We start from the raw sequence: 21,217 nt of genomic DNA, 5'->3' as shown, positions 1-21,217 counted from the left end.
AGGAAAGGTGGCGAGTTATTTAGTAGTCATGAGGACATGACTTTTATTTGGTGGAGGGAGAGTGTAAAGGGAGTTTTTTCTTTTTTCTTTGTTACTGTGTATGTAATCAAAAGGGCTTCTTGGTTTTAACTAGCAGGAATGCTAATTTACTGGTAACGAGAATGGTATTCCTTTGTAAACCAAATGGGGATTAATGTTCTTTCTTCTGAGTCTGTAAGCTTTTGTTGACGGGCTTTTGGGCAGATCGGCGCAAGGGGGTTGAGAGAGAGGACGCAATGCTGTAAGCTGGGCGAGGAACGGACCCCAAGTGGGGGTCCGAGGCCCGGAGGTACTCCGAGGAGGGGGGACGAAGCTAGAAGTGCTTGGTTGACCACTTTGGAGGGTCCTGAGCTGCGAGTCGAGGAGTTCGGAGGGGATCGAATGGTGGCCAGAAGACTTCAGTAATTAAGCTCCAACGGTTGTGCACGAAGTGTTGGACTTTGATAAGTTTGGTGCCTTTTCTTTATTTTTTCTCTTCATATATACTGTATCGTTATTAATCACTTAGTTATTGTAACCTTTATAAATTGTACTCATTTAATCGCTTATGGTGTACCGTCTGTTTTTGGGCGAGCCGGGGACATCACACAGCATCCACACCAGCTAATTACCCAGTTTGGCCGGGCCGAAGGCTGCTCCCCCTAGACGAGAATAAGCTGAGCGAGCCTGAGGCGACCCAGGGGGTTACACATGGAAGATTTTCTTTGTTGTACTGTATTTCATTATACAGTTCAATTAATAAAAAGTATGTGTTTTTTCAATATTCATTCCAAATAGTCACAATATGCATATTACATAAAAGACATTTAAAGCGCTGAAAATTTTTCAGGTCATGTGAAGCACTCCTGCTCAGAGCAATGGTTGGTCCACACAGTTGTTAGAAATAATTAGAGGGAACTTTGACCCTATGATTGGAAATTATAAGATTAGTTTAATTAAATAACAGAATTTCTTACAATGGGCATGTTGGACAGTGCAATATGCTGCTGCTCTCTTTTAATCCTGATGGAAAAATTGGCTTTGAAAGCTGGTTCATCGAAACAAGGGAATGCCATTCGTGCTGAGGTGGTTTCGAACTGGGTTGTAGCAAGAAGTCTGTAAGCAGATACAAAAATAGCTTATAAATTAAATATATTCAAATTTATACTGAACAATAGGCAAGCAAATTTTTCATAATAATTTAATGTAACTAAAGATCTTTTTCATGTAAACAGATACTAAAAGCTTTTTTAAGTATATGAAGGGTAAAAGAGAGTCGGGGGGTAGATATAGGACCAGTACAAAAATGACGCTGGAGATATTGTAATGAGAGACGCAAAGTTGGCAGAGGAACTGAATACGTGGAAGACATTTACAGTATACCGGATATTCAAGAGTGTCAGGGAAGTGAAGTCTGTGCAGTGAAAATTACGATTGAGAAGGTGCTCAGGAAGCTTAATGGTCTGAAAGTGGATAAATCTCCTGGACATGATGAAATGCACCCTCGAGTTCTGAAGGAAGTAGCTGGAGAGATTGTGGAGGCATTAACAATGATCTTTCAAGAATCGACAGATCCTGGGATTGTGCCGGATGACAGAAAAATTGCAAAAGTTATTCCGCTATTTAAGAAGGATAGGAAGCAGCAAAAAGGAAACTATAGATCTGTTATCCTGAAATCAGTGGTTAGGAAATTGTTGGAATCAATAGTTAGGGATGAGATTACGAAGTACCTGGAGGCACATGACAAGGTAGGCATAGTTTCCTGAAAGGAAAACCCTGCCTGACAAACCTACTGCAATTCTTTGAGGAAATTACAAGGAGGGTAGACAAGGGAGATGCAGTAAACAATTTCAGAAGGCCTTTGACAAGGTGCCACACAAGGCTGCTTAGCAAGACTAGAGCCCATGGAATCACAGGGAAGTTATTAGCATGGGTGGAGCATTGGCTGGTCGGCAGAGAACAGAGTTGGAATAAAGAGATACTATTCTGGTTGGCTGCAGGTTACCAGTGGAGCTCCACAGGGGTCGGTGTTGGGACCGCTGCTTTTTACAATGTATATTAATGATTTGGGCTACAGTATTAATGAATTTGTGGCTAACTATGCCGATGATACAAAGATAGTTGGAGGAGTGGGTAATGTTGAGGAAACAGAGAGCCTGCAGAGAGATAGTTTAGGGGAATGGGCAAGGAAGTGGCAAATGAAATACAATATTGGAAAGTGTATGGTCATGCACTTTGGTGGAAGAAATAAATGGGCAGACTATTATTTAGATGGGGAGAGAATTCAACATGCAGAGATGCAAAGGGACTTGGGAGTCCTTGTGCAAGATACCCTTATGGTTAACCTCCAGGTTGAGTCAGTTGTGAAGAAGGCGAATGCAATGTTGGCATTCATTTCTCGAGGTATAGAATATAAGAGCAGGGGTGTGATGTTGAGACTCTATAAGGCACTCATGAGACCACACTTGAAGTATTGTGTGCAGTTTTGGGGTCCTTATTTTAGAAAGGATATACTGACATTGGAAAGGGTTCAGAGAAGATTCACGAGAATGATTCCAGGAATGAAAGGGTTACCACAAGAGGAACATCTGAAGCTCCTGGGCTGTATTTTCTGCCGTTCAGGATAATGAGGAAGGATCTCATAGAAACATTCCGAATGTTCAAAGGCCTGAACAGATTTGATATGGCAAAGTTATTTCCCATGGTAGGGGATTCTAGGACAAGAAGGCACAACTTCAGGATTGAAGTACGTCCTTTTAGAACTGAGATGCAGAGAAATTACTTTAGTCCGAGGGTGGTAAATCTGTGGAATTTGTTGTCACAAGTGGCTGTGGAAGCCAAGTACTGGGTGTATTTAAGGCAGAGATAGATAGGTTCTTGATTAGCCAGGGCATCAAAGGGTATAGGGTGAAGGCAGGGGAGTGGGGATGACTGAAAGTATTGGATCAGCCCATGATTGAATGGCGAAGTAGACTTGATGGGCTGAATGGACTACTTCTGCTCCTATATTTTGTGGTCTTAACATTTATACATGAAATGGTGGAATTGATGCCTCATAAACCATGAAGTAAGTCCATTAAAATGCCACACTGTCTTGCATTCCGAATACCACACGGTCACAAAGGGATGAGATGTCAAATGTCTCCAAACATCTGAACATTGTCACAGCAACCAGTCCTGGCAAGTTTTAATGGTGCCTAAATGCCAACCAAGCACTTGTATGTACTTTCCTATCCAGTGGCATAACTAAGGTATGGCATGTATGACATGTGCCCTGGGCGCCACTGAGCAGTTTCTATTAAAGTCAGACAAGCCATCCTCAGATAGTGAAAAAGGAATTTTCTTCAGATGTATGATCTGTCTTTGATTATCATGGGTGAGAAGCACTAGCATGGCCTTACTTCAGAGCTTTGTGTAAGAAGACCATGAAACGTTTCTTCACAAAGAAGAATGAAAGTGGAGCTGAAGGACGGAAGAGACTAAAGTTGGAGGTGGAGAAAGCCAAGAAATCAAACAAGTTATTCATGCCCTTCTTTGAAAAGCCCAGAATAAGTAGTTCGACATGTTCCATGGAGTCGCCTGCACCTGCTACAAGTTTGTGAGAATCCGAAGGTGGATCAAGTACAAATGCGTCACAGGCCGAGGAGGAAGTCAAGTCAGATAAATCCGAGTATGACGAGATTAGAGTGAGGCTGCCACAGAGAACGTGACATGACAGGAGGGGAAGACGTTGGTGGTGGTGATGATTTGAATTTATTGAGGAGATTTTACCTGATGAGATTGAACCTGATGACATTGAACCTAGAGAACTGGATGGTGTCAAAGAGCCTTGAACTGTCATACCAGAAGTGATTGAACAGCATGACATTGGACTTCTGAGGTTCAACAAGGATACTGGAGAAGCAATTCTGCCTGGCGCGTTGAGAACAGAAATACTAAATCTGGGTTTGAAGTATTTCCAGAACAGAGAGAGGCCTTTCTTAGCAAAAAAATAACCACTCAATGAACAAAACTTGGTTCAAGAGGAAATTGGAAAATGGTCATGGTGAGGGAGTGACTCACTCATGGCTGGTCTATCCCCTTCTAAAAAGTCCACATTTTGTATCTGCTGTCTTCACTATTCCCGGTCAGACCATCAATTCTCATTGGAGCAGGAAAGTGGATTCAACCAGTGGAAAGCACCTGAAAGGATTAGTGTTTATGAAAATGCCAAAAATCATTGGGAATGCTTCACACAGTGGAAAGGAATGGAAAGAAATTTAGCTGGAAACAGAGGAGTTATTGACACGGTATTTCAGTCATATATTGAGAAGGAAAAGTTGAAATGGCGTGATATCTTGATGAGAGTCCTTCACTGCATAAAATTCCTTGCAACTCAGAATCTGGCTTTGCGAGGACACAGGGAGTCACTTCGGCTAGACGAAGACTCCAATGTGGGAAATTTCCTTGGCTTACTGAAACTACTGGTCATCTTTGACCCCGTCATAAAAAAAACACCTCACTCATTTGGAAAGTCATCCTGGATCGACGTCTTATCTTTCACCGGGTGTCCAGAATGAATTCATCCACATAATGGCATCCACCGTTTGCCAGAGTTTATTGAGAAACATTCGTAAAGCCAAGTACTATAGTCTCATGTTTGACTCGACTCCTGATGAGGCACACCATGAGCAGATGTCAGAAGTAGTGAAGTATGTGGAAGTTGATTTTGAGAGGATAACAGTCCGTGTTAGAGAGTCCTTCCTTGGTTTTATCCAGATAAGCCAGAAAGATGCTGAGAGCTTGGTTGAAGATATCTTGAAACAGCTAAAGGAGGACGAAATGGAGCTACAAGATTGTCGGTCACAGTGCTATGACAATGCTGCTATGATGGCTGGACACAGAAATGGTGTTCATCAAAGAATAAGTGAGAAAAACAACCTGGCAGTGTTTCTGAGTTGCAACAATCACTCACTCAACTTGGTGGGTGTACATTCAGCCAAGCAGGATACAATGATGGTCACATTTTTTGGAACCATTGAAGCTCTCTACGTGTTTTTCTCGTGTTCACCATAGTGCTGGAAAAACTCAAAAACGCAGTGCCTGTGGTTGTTAAGTCAGAGTCCGAAACCAGGTGGATTGCAAGGACAGAAGCAGTGAAGCCCATCAACAAGTACTTTGAGGAGATACTTCAAATTCTCCAGGACAATGATAGACAATGAAAATGAGACCAGGGAAACAAGAAGTGATGCAAGGCAGCTGTACAACTGCATGTTGAGTTACGATTTTCTGATTTTGCTAGGATTTTGGAACAAAGTACTCATTCGCATTGACCATATTCAAAAGAGGCTACAGGATCCTAGCATGAACTTCCATGATGCTGCCCTGGATTTGAAAGCCCTCCGAGATCATTTATATGATGAAAGAGAAGTGTTGGTCAGTGAGTCACTCGAAGGAGGAGTCGGTCTCTCTCAAGAATGGAATATTGAAGTAGAAAGACTTCACAGATGAAAGAAATGAGTGGCTGATGAGAACTCAAGAGACGCTGGGTTAACAGCTAAGGAGGAAATGGGAAGCGTCATGAAGGGATCAGTCGACCCCTCGAAATGGACGAAAGGTTTGCTCGTTTGCACGACACTAATGCCAAGTTTGGATTGCAGAATGTTGCTATCAAGGTGGGTCAACATGAAAATATCAAGACCTGAATAGCTTCTTGAATTAATTGTTCAGTATGGAGATGACAGCATCTTCTCCAATCTTCACATTGCTAGTCAGATAATGCTAACCATCATAGTTTCCATCACCAGCTGTGAGAAATCATTCAGCAAGTTAAAGATAATAGTTTTGTATTTGAGAGCCTCCATGGGTCAAGGCAGACTCTATGATCTTGCTCTGCTGAGTATAGAAAGAGAGGAAACTGAAAACTGACTTTGATCACCTTATAGACCAATTTGCATCAGTGAAAGCAAGGAAGGTGCAGTTATAATTTTCATGTAGTGCCAAAATTTGTTAATTAAAAGATTCACGAGCCTGACTTGTATCTTTGAGCTAATATTATGGTAAAGTTATCTAAAAGATGGGTGTCAGATGTTTGGACTGCGGCACAATTTTGGTGCTTGCCATCGGCGCTATCTTCCGTAGATATGTCCCTGTTCCTATCGACTAATAAAATTGGAAAACCTGCACATTCTTTCAATGCAATAACTAAAACATGGAGAAGAAAATTAATAAAGGATTAGAATCAGGCTTATTATCACTGACATGTTGTGAAATTTGTTGTTTTGCTATCAATTGCAATGAAAATATACAGTGGCATTCTGGGGGCATGGTCGACAACTCGCCCCAGTGTTCCTGCCAGCCAATGATACTTATTGTTCCTGTTTTAAAATGTGTTCATGGAAATATGCTGAGATGTTCAGGTTTATATATTGTCACATTTTTGCTCGAGTTATACAGTTGTTCACGAGTGTGTTTGTGGGCCACCCTAAATTTCACCATGGTGTGTAATAAGTATCGGCCCCATGTATGTGACTAAGTCAGTTCTCACTGAACTATGGCTCCCTGCCTGCCATTGTACTTGTCACAATAAAATGGCAGTCGAGATAAATGAGCTCTTTTCGTCTGTCATCAAGAACAATATTAAAAACAAATAATGAGGTAGTTTTCATAGGGTGTTGAGAAATCTGATGGCAGAGTAACAGGTATATTGATGCAATTGAAGTAGATAGAAAAATAACTATTTGTAGAATCCCAGTAAACAATATTTAAGGTCTTTAAGAACTGGAAAATAAAAGCATAATTCTGGAGATTTATAACATATTAAATTTCAGAGGTATTAATTTATGTACAGCACATAGATACTAAAGAGCCTTTGAGGGCAGGCAACATGGATTCACCGGCTGCTCGGAGGCAAATACATATCTGCTGCCACATGGGAACTTGGTTATGGCTGCAATTCGGACTTCTGAATTCTTCTAGTTCATCACAACTGATCCCAGTCATAGAACCAAAGAGGACATATACCTATAAATGCACAATTTTAACTCTAGTTGGAGCTCCAATAACTGTGGATGTCCACATTTCATTCCACACCATTCTAAGTACATTCAAATTCAAGCAACACACACAAAATGCTGGTGGAACGCAACAGGCCAGGCAGCATCTATAGGAAGAAGTACAGTCGACGTTTCGGGTCGAAACCCTTCGTCAGGACTAACGGAGAAAAGAGATAGTAAGTGATTTGAAAGTGGGAGAAGGATAGGGAGCCCTGATGTGATAGAAGAAGGTAGGAGGGGGAGGAATGAATCTACGAGCTGGGAAGTTGATTGGCAAAAGGGATACAAGGCTAGAGAAGGGGGAGTATCATAGGATGGAAGGCCCTGGAAGAAAGAAAGAAAGAGGGAGGGGAGCACGAGAGAAGATGGAGAACAGGCAAGGAGTTATTGTGAGAGGGAAAGAGAGAAAAATATATATTAAAAATAAAAAATTAGGGATAGGGTAAGAAGGGGAGGAGGAGCATTAACAGAAGTTAGAGAAATCAATGTTCATACCATCAAGTTTGAGGCTACCCAGATGGAATATAAGGTGTTGTTCCTCCAACCTGAGTGTGGCTTCATCTCGACAGCAGAGGAGGCCATGAACTGACATATCGGAATGGGAATGGGACGCGGAATTAAACTGTGTTGCCACTGGGAGATCCTGCTTCCTCTAGCAGACAGTGTAGGTGTTCAGCAAGATGGTCTCCCAGTCCGTGTCGGGTCTCACCAATATAGAGAAGGCCACACCAAGAGCACTGGACACAGTATATCACCCAAATTCTAATTCAAGTTCAGTTAATTGTCATTCAACCTACACACATATCCCACCAAACAAAACATTCCACTGGATCGAGGCACACAACACAGTACAAATAACTCTCACACAACACAAAGTAATATTACCACAAATAAATTAACAAAAAAATAGGGTGCATTTACAACACGAGTTAAAAAGTAAACAGGATACCATTACTGGGGCTTAATACAGGATGATACCTGGGTGCTGTCAGAGAGTTCAGTAGTCTCAAAAACCTATAATCAAAGGGGAGTTACTTAGTCAACAGTTTATACACTAACCACAGTTACGTATTAAACTGGCCGGTGGTGTAGTGGCATCCATACTGGACTTCAATGCGAGTGGTCCCTGGTTCGAATCTGGCCAGCTCCTTGCATGCTTTCCCTCCATGCTGGGTTGAGCATCAAGCTAGCAACTCAGCCTCATGAAACACAGAAAAATGCTAAATAAATAGCAAGGTTGGCACTTGATGTGCCACAAGGCGCGGAGGGCAGCAATTAAACTTAATTGAAGAGCAAAGAAGTTCGGAGAGCAGATATCCGGAATGAAAAGAAGAAAATGCTGGAAATGTTCAGCGAGTCAGGCAATGTTTTAGAACAATGACCTCTTAGCAGATCCTGGAAGATTTAGAAATGACATTTTGAAAATACAGAGAATTGGGATGGGTGAAAACAAAGAAAAAGGAACGTGATAGATTGGAAGCCAAGTGAGACTGAATGACCCAAACGGTGGCTGTGTTGGTCGACAGAGGGAGTTAAACACTCATTTAGCTGAGATGAGATGAGGTGAATTCCGGAGCTTAGAGTTTTGGTAGCAACAGCAGCCAATTTAAAATAGGTTATGCACAGGCAACCCATTATTATAGTGCAAATTATTCCCATTTTAAGCACAAAAATAAGAAAAGCTGCTTGAGTTGATTATAAATTGAAGCAAAATGACATTGCTTAGAAATCTTATTACAAACTTTGTTGCAATAAGAGAGCACTCACCTGTAAACATTAGAAATAATAAGCACAAATGCTACTGGTTTGGTGACATCTACAGGCAATGCACAGGATCGAATTAAGATGCAGAAAGTTGTTAACTCAGTCGGCTCCATGATGGGCACAAGCCTCCCCAGCATCCAGGACATCTTCAAGGAGCGATGCCTCAAAAAGCAGCATCCATCATAAAGGATACCCATCACCCAGATCACGACCCTTCTCATTGATAACATCAGGGAGGAGGTACAGGAGCCTGAGACATACACTCAGTGACTCAGGAATTCTGATTCTGAATTAGTGGAAAAATAATTCCTATAAAACCATCATCAAAATATGACTGGGAACCATGCATTTTGAGTACCTCAGACAGCATATTAGCAGTCATACATTGGTGGGTAACAGATGTGTTTGTCCTTTGTCAAGACTCCAAAGCAGAAGAAAACTTCTCATCACATTTAGTGACATTTAATAATTTTTCTTCAGATATCCTCAGTTGTTAGATTAAAGATTATATTCAGCACGAACTTGATTTTCGTGGGGTGAAATATTAATTTAAATGAAAGAAAAAAGCACAGTAAAATATATTAATGCCAACAGAATTGACTTTTAAATACAGTATATTTAGGCAAGTTTGAATTGTAAATTAGTTTTTCCTGAATATTTTCAATTTTGAGTCTCCAAATAAAAATGGGAAGTACTTGTAAAGCTGCAATATGTAGACCACTCTCTCAAACCCTGAGCTTGATTTACTATTATAACAGTTTTGACCATATGCTAAGAATGCTCTTTAATCAAATATACATTTCCTTTTCATTTGATAACTTATATCAGAGAACAAAATACTATATTAGTATATCTACAAAATATTTGTCTATCTACATCAATTTTGCACTAATATTCAAATACAAAATTATTTTATGGTGTTTTGTTCCTATAAGATTATCTGGTCAAAGGAGCGACCCTCTTTCCACACTGTGAAATCTACAAACTGACGTGGGGCTCACCCAATGGACGAGCAAGAAGCAGATTGACCATTTGATGATCAATGGTACACGGAAATGATCCTTGCAGGATGTAAAGTTGAAGAGAGGGTCTGCTACGGGAATTGACACCACCTTGTTGTAGCAGTGACTGAACTCATGCTGAGCAGTGCTGGGACCAGAGCACATGTACAAAGACATTTTGATGTTGAGAAGCTGAAGGGTACCAGTGTGAGATCTGCCCTCCCCATGCAGCTGACGAACAGATTGCTCGCAAGACCTTGATGAGGATGTGTCAGTAGACAAGATCAACACAATGTGGAAACGGATTGCCTCGGTCTTCAAGAGCAGAAAAGTCTGCCTAAGATACAGGGCTGGAAAGAAGAATAAAGAGTGGATACAGCAGGAAACATGGACAGCCATAGGAAAAGGACAGAAAATTAAAAGTAAGTGTTAGGTGCAGAGTAAACACGAGTTAAGGTGAAACTTCTAGCATATACTGAAACCAACAAGAAAGTGAAGAGACTTGTAAGAAATTATAAGAAAGTCTACTTGAAAGAGCTTGCATAGGAGGCTGAAGCAGCAGCCAATTCAGGCAATCAGGGAAATATATACAAGATTTCAAAACTGGTATGCGGAAAGTTCCAAGACCAGATCCAGTGCTCTCATGAGAGATAATAATGATCTTATTTTGACAACTGAGAAACAGCAAAAAGCATGATGGACAGAATATTTCAGGGAATTACAGAATAGACCACCACCAGGTGAAGAACCTGACATTCAAGGGGCTGCAGAGGACCTTGATATCAACTCCGATCCACCCAAGAAGAGATTGTTACTGTGATTACATCATTTAAAAAAAAACAACAAATCTCCAAGAAATAATTTGAATGCCAAACTGTTCAAAGCCAAACCAAAAGTTGCAGCAGCAATCCTGCAATCTCCGTTTACAATAATCTGGGAACAGGAACGGTAACTTCAAGTGCCAGGTTTTAGATGTTTCAGAAAGGTCAGGGAGGGAGGCAAAAGAGGTGGGGGTGTGGCACTGTTGATCAGAGAATGTGTCACGACTGCAGAAAAGGTGAAGGCCATGGAGGATTGTCTATGGAGTCTCTGTGGGTGGAGTTTAGGAACAGGAAGTGGGTCAATAACTCTATTGGGTGTTTTTTAATAACACGCCCAGTAGTAACAGGGATATTGAGGAGCAGATAAGGAAACAGATTCTGGAAGGGTGTAATAATAACAGAGTTGTCATGATGGGAGATTTTAATTTCCCAAATATCAATTGCAAGATATTTACCCCTAGAGCAAGAGGTTTAGTTGGGGTGGAGTTTGTTGGGTGTGTTCAGAAATGTTCCTTGTGTACAATATGTACCGTACATATTGTACATAAGCCTACAAGAGGACACGATGTACTCTATTTGGTATTGGGAAATTAACCTCATCAGGTGTCAAATCTCTCAGTGGGAAAGCATCTTAAAAATAGTGATCATACTTCCTTCTCCTTTACAATAGCATTGGAGAGAGACAGCTACAGACAAGTTAGAAATGTGTTTAATTGGAGTAAGGGAAACTAACATAGAATAGTACAGCACATTACAGGCCCTTCGGCCCACAATGTTGTGCTGACCCTTAAACCCTGCCTCCCATATAACCACCCACCTTAAATTCCTCCATATACCTGTCTAGTAGTCTCTTAAATTTCACTAGTGTATCTGCTTCCACCACTAACTTAGGCAGTGCATTCCACGCACCAACCACTCTCTGAGTGAAAAACCTTCCTCTAATATCCCCCTTGAACTTCCCTCCCCTTAACTTAAAGCCATGTCCTCTTGTACTGAGCAGTGGTGCCCTGGGGAAGAGGCGCTGGCTGTCCATTCTATCTATTCCTCTTAATAATAATATTCCTCTCGCTCCCTTAATCTCTGATCATGATGAATACTCTGTAAACCAGGCAACATCCTAGGAAATCTCCTCTGTATCCTTTCCAATGCTAGTGAGGCAACCAGAACTGGACACAGTACTCCAAGTGTGGCCTAACCAGAGTTTTATAGAGCTGCATCATTACCTCAAAACTCTTAAACTCTATCCCTTGACTTACAAAAGCTAACACCCCAAAATCTTTCTTAACTACCTTCTCTACCTGTGAGGTAACTTTCAGTGATCTGTGGACATGTACCCCCAGATCCCTCTGCTCCTCCACACTACCAAGTATCCTGCCATTTACTTTGTACACTGCCTTGGAGTTTGTCCTTCCAAAGTGTACCACCTCACACTCTCCAGGTTGAACTCCATCTTCCAGTTATGAGTCTATCAGACAGGAAATTGGAGGCTTAAATTGGAAACAGATGTTCTCAGGGAAAAGTATGGAAGAAATGTGGCAAATATTCAGGGGATATTTGTGTGGACTTCTGTATAGGTACGTTCCAATGATTGAATATTTTGAGGATAAACTAAACACATTGATGAAGGAAGAGCAGTAGAGGTAGTGTATATGGATTTCAGCAAGGCATGTGATAAGGTACCCCATGCAAGGCTTATTGAGAAAGTAAGGAAGCGTGGGATCCAAGGGGACATTCCGTTGTGAATCCACAACTGGCTTGCTCACAGAAGGGAAACAGTGTTTATAGACGGGTCATATTCTGCATGGAGGTCTGTCACCAGTGGTGTGCCTCAGGGATCTGTTCTGGGACCCTTACTCTTCGTGATTTTTATAAATGACCTGGATGAGGAGGTGGAAGGATGGGTTAGGAAGTTTGACACAAAGGTTGGAGGTGTTGTAGATTGTGTGGAGGGCGGTCAGAGGTTACGGCAGGACTCTGATAGGATGCAAAACTGGTCTGAGAAGTGGCAGATGGAGTTTAACCCAGATAAGTTTGAAGTGGTTCATTTTGGTAGGTCAAATATGATGGCAGAATATAGTATTAATGGTAAGACTCTTAGCAGTGTGGAGGAACAGAGGGATCTTGGGATCCAAGTCCACCAGACACTCAAAGCAGCTGCGCAGGTTGACTTTGTGGTTAAGAAGGCATACAGTGTATTGGCCTTCATCAATCATCGAATTGAATTTAGGAGCTGAGAGGTCATATAGCAGTTATATAGGACCCTGGTCAGACCCCAATTGGAGTACTATGCTCAGTTCTGATCGTCTCACTACAGGAAGGATGTAGAAGCCATAGAACGTGTGCAGAGGAGATTTACAAGGATGTTGCCTGGATTGGGGAGCATGCCTTATGAGAATAGGTTGAGTGAGCTCGGTCTTTTCTCCTTGAAGTGACAGAGGATGAGAGGTGACCTGATAGAGGTGTATAAGATGATGAGAGGCATTGATTGTGTGGATAGTCAGAGGCTTTTTCCCAAGCCTGAACTAGTTGCCACAAGAGGACACAGGTTTAATGTGCTGGGGAGTAGATACAGAGGAAATGTCACGGGGTAAGTTTATTTTTTACTCAGAGAGTGGTGAGTGCATGGAATGTGCTGCTGGCAACAGTGGTGGAGGCAGATATGAAAGGGTCTTTTAAGAGACTGCTAGGTAGGTACATGGAGCCTATTAAAATAAAGGACTAAAGGTAAGCCTAGTAATTTCTAAAGTAGAGGCATGTTTAGCACAACTTTGTGTGCTAAAGGGCCTGTATTGTGCTGGAGGTTTTCTATGTTAACAGGAGCAAGTACCCAAGAACTAGACAAAGAGTTATTGTTAAGATCCCCAAGAAAATAACATTGATTGCAACAACTGATGTGGCATCACACTTTTGTCCGAAGCCAGCAAGTTTTCCCCCAAAATCACTGTCCAACAGATTACAGATGCTGTCAATGTGTGTTTGAGGAATGAGCAAACTGGCTTCAGGGAGATCAGAGGCTGTGTTGACCAGATTTTCACACTGCGTAACATCCTAGAACAATGCGCAGTGACAGAAACAACTGTTACATGGATTTCATGAACTTTGAAAAGGCTTTTGACAGCATCCATAGGGAGAGCCTCTAGCAAATTCTCAGATCATATAGGATCACTTCCAGCAGAGTCCAGCTTATAGAGAGTTTCTATGCTAAATTCACCTGCACAAATGAGGACTGCAATTTGAACTTGGAAGTCAAGACAGGAGTCAGGTAAGGCTGTGTTATGTCAGTGATAATTGATCAGATTATAACACAAACAATGAAAGACAAGTGGAGAGGCATTAGGTGGACTCCATTATCTACTTTACAAGACATTGACTTTGTGGATAACCTCACATTACTATCACATATACACCAGCACATACAGAGAAGACTAAGCCCTGTGCACCTTTGGTGGAGAAGTTGGGACTCAGTCAGCCAGAAAAAGGCTGAGACCATAATCTTCAATGTAGACTCTCCTCCTTCCTTCATTGCATATAACATCGACTTAACCAGCACTGGCAAATTCACCTATCTAGGCAGCATCATTCAGCAGTGCAGACTCAACAAAGCAAGAAACATCTTCAGATCAATGAGCAACATATGGGGATCAACCAAGTATAGCGTCCAAACCAAGGTGAAGCTGTACCAGAGCTGTCCATATTCTGGTACTGGTCAGAATGCTGGCACATGGCAGAGAACAACCTTGCCAATTCCACAAAGCCTTGTCACAATTCCACACCTTGAGTTTCTGGAAGATCCTTCATAGGTTCTGGCCAGGAAAGATCTCCAACCACACCTTACTCCTTCAGTGCCATCAGGTGGACATGGCCAGAGTCATCATAAGGAAACTTTAGAGATGTATTGTGCACATAAGAGAGGCCAACACCATCATCAAGACCACACTTCACTGGATCCGTGAAGGACAGAGAAAATGCAGGAGACCAAAGACAACTTGGCACTATATTATAGAGGCAGATATGAGGAATGTGAACCAGACCTGCAGCCCAATAGAGAAGATAGCCTAAGGACAGACAGAGGGACAACCTTAACCACCAGTGGCGGAATGTGAGTAAGTATTTTGTTGTTACAAATCACAATTACAGTTCATACAAGAGTAACAAGTTTTTCTAAACTTAATCATGTTATTGGCTTACCTTTTCTCCCCTTCCAGTGTTTCATAACTACTTTTATAGAAACCGCTAAAGCCATCTGATAGATTAGCAGCATAATAAATGTTAACAACATATGTCTCTCCTCTACTCAGAGGCTCAGCATTCTTTAGAGCTATTTGCTCAAAAGGCGGGTATTCTAAAATGTTCAAAGTGCTCTCCGGATATGTAACTCCATCCCTGTTTAATGCAATAGTTGCCCCACTGATGTCCATGTTCTTGGCATGGAGGATGATGGTGCTGGTTTCTTTCCTGACAAGAATTTGTATCTTAGCTAATCCTGTGAAGTTTGAAGTCGTCAAATTTGGGTGTATCTGAAGTTCGTAGTGGAGTGGAACGATCTTGTCAGGCAGCCTCATCTTGTTCCAAGGGAACATCTGACCATTAGTGGCTGAAGGAAAGTATTTATTTTCCTGGTCACCAAGGCACAATATGACCTGAATCAGCACTCCAACAGTGGACAACATCATCTTGCACAGCATTCTCTGAACTGGGAAGGATTCAAATAATACAAGACATTAGAACATAGAACTTAAAACATTAAAACACAGTACAGTCTTTTTGGTCCATGATGTTATGACAATCTTTTAAACCTGTCATAGGTCAGGTGTTGAATCAGGACCCAACTGCAGAACACAGACATTGGAGTTCCAGAAACAGGACAAGACATAACCCAAGGACAGGACAGGATGCAGTCCAGGCAGGGGAAGCAGGACCAGGACAAGAGACTGGGAACAAGGAGCCTGGGGTGGACTCCGAGCCCAAGACTGGACAAGGACCCAGAACCTGGGTCTTGCCTCAGGCTCAGACCCCCAAACCCAGGCGAGGACATGACAAGGCTTGGCTAGGGACTTGGGGTCTTGAGGCTTGGGTCAAGGCTGGAGGCTGCAGGCTTGGAGCTTGGGGAACTCAGAGGCTGGAGCTAGGGGCAATCAGATCCCTGCCTAGTTCAGAGTGGCTGACAGCCACACAGCTGGCCCAGGAAACAGCTGAATCCATACCACAGTGACCACTCCTACTACTACCAGCAAGGCTCCCAGAAGCCATGGTTCTCCAACACAGCCCCAAGGATGACAAGTCCATTCTAGCCTTCCACCAGCCATCTGCACCATGAATCTCTTGACAAGACAACCCCCAATCACACACAATACCAGGGCCACTTATATTCCGAGTTCCAATATAAGCCTCAGGTGTTTCTAGTTAAGTCCAACCGCAGCAAGGGACCGCCGGAAAACCCGGAGTCCGCGGACCGGACCACGGACTTCGGACTGAACCACCACATAATCTACTCTAGATTAATATAACCCTTCCCTCTTACATACCCTCCATTTTTCTAACATCCCTGTGTCTACCTAAGTGTTTCTTCAATGTCCCTAAGCATCTGCCTCTACCAATACTCCTGGAAGCACAATCCATGCATCCACTGCTCTCTGTGTAAACAAATTACCTCTGACATCCCTCCATTATTTTCAAACAATCACCTCAAAATTGCATTTCAATTTCCGCCCTGAAAAATGTCCTGCAGACCAGGCAGCATCCTGGCAAATCTACTCTGCACCCTTTCTGAAGCTTACACAACCTTACGACAATGAGACGCCCAGATTGAACACAATACTCCAACTCAGTGCACAATGTGAACTATTTAGCAGCTTTATCTATCAAATAAATTGCATGTGACAGAGACATGTAAACATTCCACTGCAGGGAAGTACATTTTGCATGGTATTTGAGATACCATCTTCCCATTCTAATCATCACAGCTACTCCTTTCTTCAAATCCTGTGTGAAATGTTTTCCTAGCAATCATGAAGTAGAAACCTAATATATAAAAAAAATCTCTTTGATTATAGAAACATAGAAAACCTACAGCACAATACAGGCCTTTTTGCCCACAAAGTACAGCCGAACACGTGCCTACATTTGAAATTACTTGGCTTACCTATAGTCCTCTGTTTTATTAAACTCCATGTACCTATCTAAAAGCCTCTTATAAGACCCTTTCATATCTGCTTCCACCACTGTTGCCGGCAGCCCATTCCATGCACTGACCACTCTCTGAGTAAAAAACTTACCCCTGACATCTCCTCTGTACCTGCTCCTCAGCACCTTAAACCTGTGTCCTCTTGTGGGAACCATTTCATCCCTGGGAAAAAGCCTCTGACTATCCACATGATCAATGCCTCTCATCATCTTGTACACATCTATCAGGTCACCTCACATCCTCCGTCGCTCCATGGAGAAAAGGCTGAGTTTACTCAACCTATTCCCATATGGCATGCTTCCTAATCCAGGCAACACCCTTGTAAATCTCCCCTGCACCCTTTCTATGGTTTCCACATCCTTCCTGTAGTGAGGCGACCAGAACTGAGCACAGTACTCCAAGTGGGGTCTGACCAGGGTCCTATATAGCTGCGATATTACCTGTCGGCTCCTAAATTCAATTCCACCATTGATGAAGGCCAATACACCGTACACCTTCTTAACCACAGAGTCAACCTGCGCAGCTGCTTTGCGTGTCCTATAGACTCAGACCCCAAGATCCCTCTGAACCTCCACACTGCCAAGAGTCTTAACATCGTTATGTGTGATGAGAAAATCAGTTGGAGATGGAGTCCAGAGTTAACACCCCCCCCCCCCCACGAACTATGCTGCTAACAAGAGAGAGAGATAAAGCCCACTGGTTAAGTCAGAGAATAAGCCGGGGACTACCGGAAAGGGGAAGGAGGAGGAAAAGCAGGCTGGAACGAGGTTTCCGAGCTTTAAGTGTTATAATTGTGGGAAGGCTGGTCACATAGCACCGAAATGCCTAGCTCCGAAGAAAGAGACAGGAAAAGGAAAGACGACAACCCCGACTGGCTGCATTGAGCCGGTCAACAGACCAATGAGGAAGGAGAGGGGCGAAAAAAGTTTATTTCCGACTGGTTGGTATCCGTAAATGAGGGGTCAACCCCAATTCCAGTGCAGATCTGGAGAGACACTGGGGCTTGTCAGTCACTGATCTTTAAGGAAGGTGTTAGAATTCAGTGCTGAGTTCGAGACTGGGGAGGTAAATGTGATAAAAGGTATCGGAAAAGGTACTGAGGCCGTACCTATTTCTGAAATTTGACTTGGTATCCAGACCGGTCACAATGGGGGTGTGGTCTGAACTACCGATGGACGACGTGGATATCTTACTTGGTAGTGATCTTACAGGTGGGGATGTGTACAGACTGGGAAAATTGAACTGTCATGAAGCAAATTAAACATCTAGCTTAGAGATGAAAGAAACCTGTCTATGCTGTCTGAATCTATAAAATTTAGAGTATATCTTAATTATCTCTGGGAAAAATTGTGGAAGATAAAGCATTGAACAAGATTTGAAAAGGTTCCTTCTCTAGGTTTCAAGGTTTCCCAAGGACTTTTCTCTATGTCCCCTGGGTTTTCTTTCCCCGATATTGTTTCCGAGGCTTATTTCAATGTGTCTAGGGTTTTTCAATGCCCTCCCCCTCTCCAGGACTCCCTAGCCTTCCTCTCGGCCCCGCCCGAGGTTTCTTGATCTCGGTTTGTTGGGGTTCCCAAGTCTCAGCTTCTCTGGATCCCCAAGTCTCCCGGCCTCCCGAATCTTCCCCGGATCTCGCGTTTTCAGGTCTTCCTGGGCCATCAACTGCCTGCTACAGGGAGAGGGGTCTTGTAGTGACGGCTTCAGTCCTGTGCAGGGCACCGGAGAGCATCCGGCTCTGGGGTTTTTAATGCGCCTGAATTGGTTCATTGTTGTTTAACAACAGTTATTAATGGTTTAAGAGCTCTTTGTGCTTTTCTCGAGCTGTTAGCTGTTTGTAATGCGGTTTCCTGGAGCTTTCTGTTTGAGTTTGTTTTGATAAACTCAGGGATTCTGTTTAGTTTTATTGTTGAAGCAGATGCCCGATATGCTCCAATCCGGGAGTCCTTATTTTGAAAATGATTCGACTCACCGTGTCAATTGGTCGAGCTACCTCGATACAAGCTCTTGTTTCTGTCTCTAAGTGGAAGCCTTTGGCTCCGATATTGGCAATACACACGATGGCACTCGTCTACCAGCATCACTGAAGGCCATTTCGGACAAGTCCCTCTCATCCGAGACTTCCACCGGACACAGGTCTATGGCGCCTCGAGACGGGTCCGTATCACAACCATAGATTCGGCAGCTAAGTCAGCTAATAATTATTTATTTGTGATAGTATTTAACTCCATTCATTGCGTCGTAGTGTTTTTCGAGACTTGGACATAGTTACACGTTGTTACCTGCATTCCGCCTTGCCTGAGCAATTGGACTGCCGAGTCAACTGATTCTGAAGACGAGCGGTACTTTTTTTATTCTTAGTTGTTCTCTTCAGCCGCAGTGTCGGCTTTGTTTTCCATTTTGGATGTTATAGTTAACGGCGCTGTTTGGCCTAGCGTTTACTGTTTTATTTTCCCGTTAACACTGCTCACGTTAAATTCTGTGAAATATCGACCCGTTTCAGTGTCTCTCACACCGCACTTGAGCCATATCCGAACCTGGTGACAGGATACTTTTGAGGCTAGTGCCCATGATGGAAGTGAATAATTTTACAACTTTCTGCATCTTATTTCGATCCTGCGCAGTAGCAGCCCCCCCCCCCACCCACCCACACACACACACACACACACACACACACAGTAAACCTGTAGAACTGTTGTGTGTTTTTGGTCACATACCAAATCTCAATCTTCTAATGAAATATAGGGTCTCTCTTGCCTTTATAACTGCATCGATATCTTGGGTCCAGGTTAGGTCCTCAGAGATATTGATCCCCAGGAATTTGAAACTACTCACTCTTTCCACTTCTGATGCCTCTATGAGGATTGGTTCATGTTCCCTCACCTAACCCTTCCTGAAGTTCACAAACATCTTATTGATGTTGAGTGCAAGGTTGTTGCTGCGATACCACTCAACTAGGTGGTAGATCCTACTTCTATACGCCATCTCGTCACCATTGCGATTCTGCCAGCAATGGTTGTATCATCAGCAAATATATAGATGGCATTTGAGCTGTGCCTAGCAGCACGGTCCGAGGGTAGAGCAGCGGGCTAAGCTCACGTCCCTGAGGAGCACCTGTGTTGATTGTCAGCGAGGTGTAGCTGTTATCTGCAAATTAGAGCTTCAGGCACTATGCAAATCCGTTTTTATTTTGATAGTCTAAAGGCAGTGTACGGACTGTCATTTAAGTATCTTTTAGCAAATGATACATTTGGGTTTGGTACAAAATACTGCAGATGGTGGAATCTGAAGCAACAATCGATTTGCTGGAGGAACACAGCGAGCCGAACAGCATCCGTGTGGGAAAAGAATTGCGCACACCATGTTTCTGATCCAAACGCTGCAACAAAACTGGACCCAAACTGAGACAGAAAATGTCAACTATTCCTCAGATTTTTTTTGTGAGTCAGACCGAATTTGTGTGGGAAGAAAGAAACCAGCGACGTAGGGTTTGGATACTAAACGTGACGTAGGCAATTCCTGTCCTCGCAAGGACGCTACTCAACCCGCAGAGTCCCTCCAGAAGATTGTTGTACTAAATAAGGCGAGGATACCTGATCCTGTTGTTTGACTCTGTTTTACAATCGATGTATGACGCGCTTCAACCAGCGTGAAGGACTAGATCGATCCCTTTTCAGTGTGAAGTAACTTAATTTCCAAATTTCTAAATTCTTAATTTCAAAACTACGCAGATCGGAAAAAAATTACAACCCACATTGCCGCATTTTTCTGCACGATTAACCACACAGCACCGATCCACTGTTTGTTTGCACTAACTAATATCGATCTTTTTACACTTGCAATCACATCGATAAGACAATTAGGTTTTTTTTACAAATTTGAGCTTATAAAATGTCCTTGTTCAGTGGCATCAGTTGAGGAAAAAATCCGACGGTGTCTAGATGTAAACATTATATAGCACCAATTTACGATTCCCAGTGCCGTTAAATCTCTGCCCGCCTGCCAGCCCGCCCGTCTTTGCTCTAACCGGCCATCAGGATGTCGCCAGAAATGCTTGTATTTTCGACTTTCGACTTTGGCGTTTTGGTCGCCCGGATATAAATAGCCTTTCTTAAATAAAACTGTTTTCTCTTGCTTCCAAATTAATATTTAGAAATTTACAGACATCGTCGAGTTTTTGGTTTAAGCCTCTGACGGGGAGTGTTGGGGATTGGCGAAACATTTACGGGATTGGCAGAACTCTGGGAAACGATCCGTTCGGGACTATAGTTACCTTGGATTCAGTCAGATCCGGAACGACAACGACCGAGTCCTCCGCCGCAACTTAGTCTGTTTTGCTCAGTTGCTCCCTTCGCGACGGGAGATGGTTCTGAATGGGCGCAGGTGGGTGGAGGAAGG

The 21,217-nt window shown here is 42.9% G+C and overlaps 1 protein-coding gene across 2 annotated transcripts in view; it reads right to left on the bottom strand.

The window, feature by feature from the left end:
* erap2 (endoplasmic reticulum aminopeptidase 2) overlaps positions 1-21,217 on the bottom strand; it is an 81,153-nt gene extending 59,936 nt beyond the window's left edge. The window contains exons 1-3 of one of the 2 annotated variants that reach the window (XM_059969442.1): positions 21,093-21,217; positions 14,827-15,331; positions 996-1,134 (exon numbers count right to left, since the gene is read on the bottom strand). In XM_059969442.1, the coding sequence (XP_059825425.1) occupies positions 996-1,134; positions 14,827-15,323 (636 nt within the window). In that variant the 5' untranslated portion in view covers positions 15,324-15,331; positions 21,093-21,217. Of the gene's footprint in view, positions 1-995; positions 1,135-14,826; positions 15,332-18,791; positions 18,877-21,092 lie in introns of those variants that run through there. The other variant, XM_059969443.1, reaches the window with a different exon arrangement.

The sequence above is a fragment of the Hypanus sabinus genome, chromosome 5 (genome assembly GCF_030144855.1).
Source record: "Hypanus sabinus isolate sHypSab1 chromosome 5, sHypSab1.hap1, whole genome shotgun sequence".
Lineage (NCBI taxonomy): Eukaryota > Metazoa > Chordata > Chondrichthyes > Myliobatiformes > Dasyatidae > Hypanus > Hypanus sabinus.
Note: the sequence above shows the minus strand (reverse complement) of the source record. Positions and strands in the feature narration are given on the sequence as shown.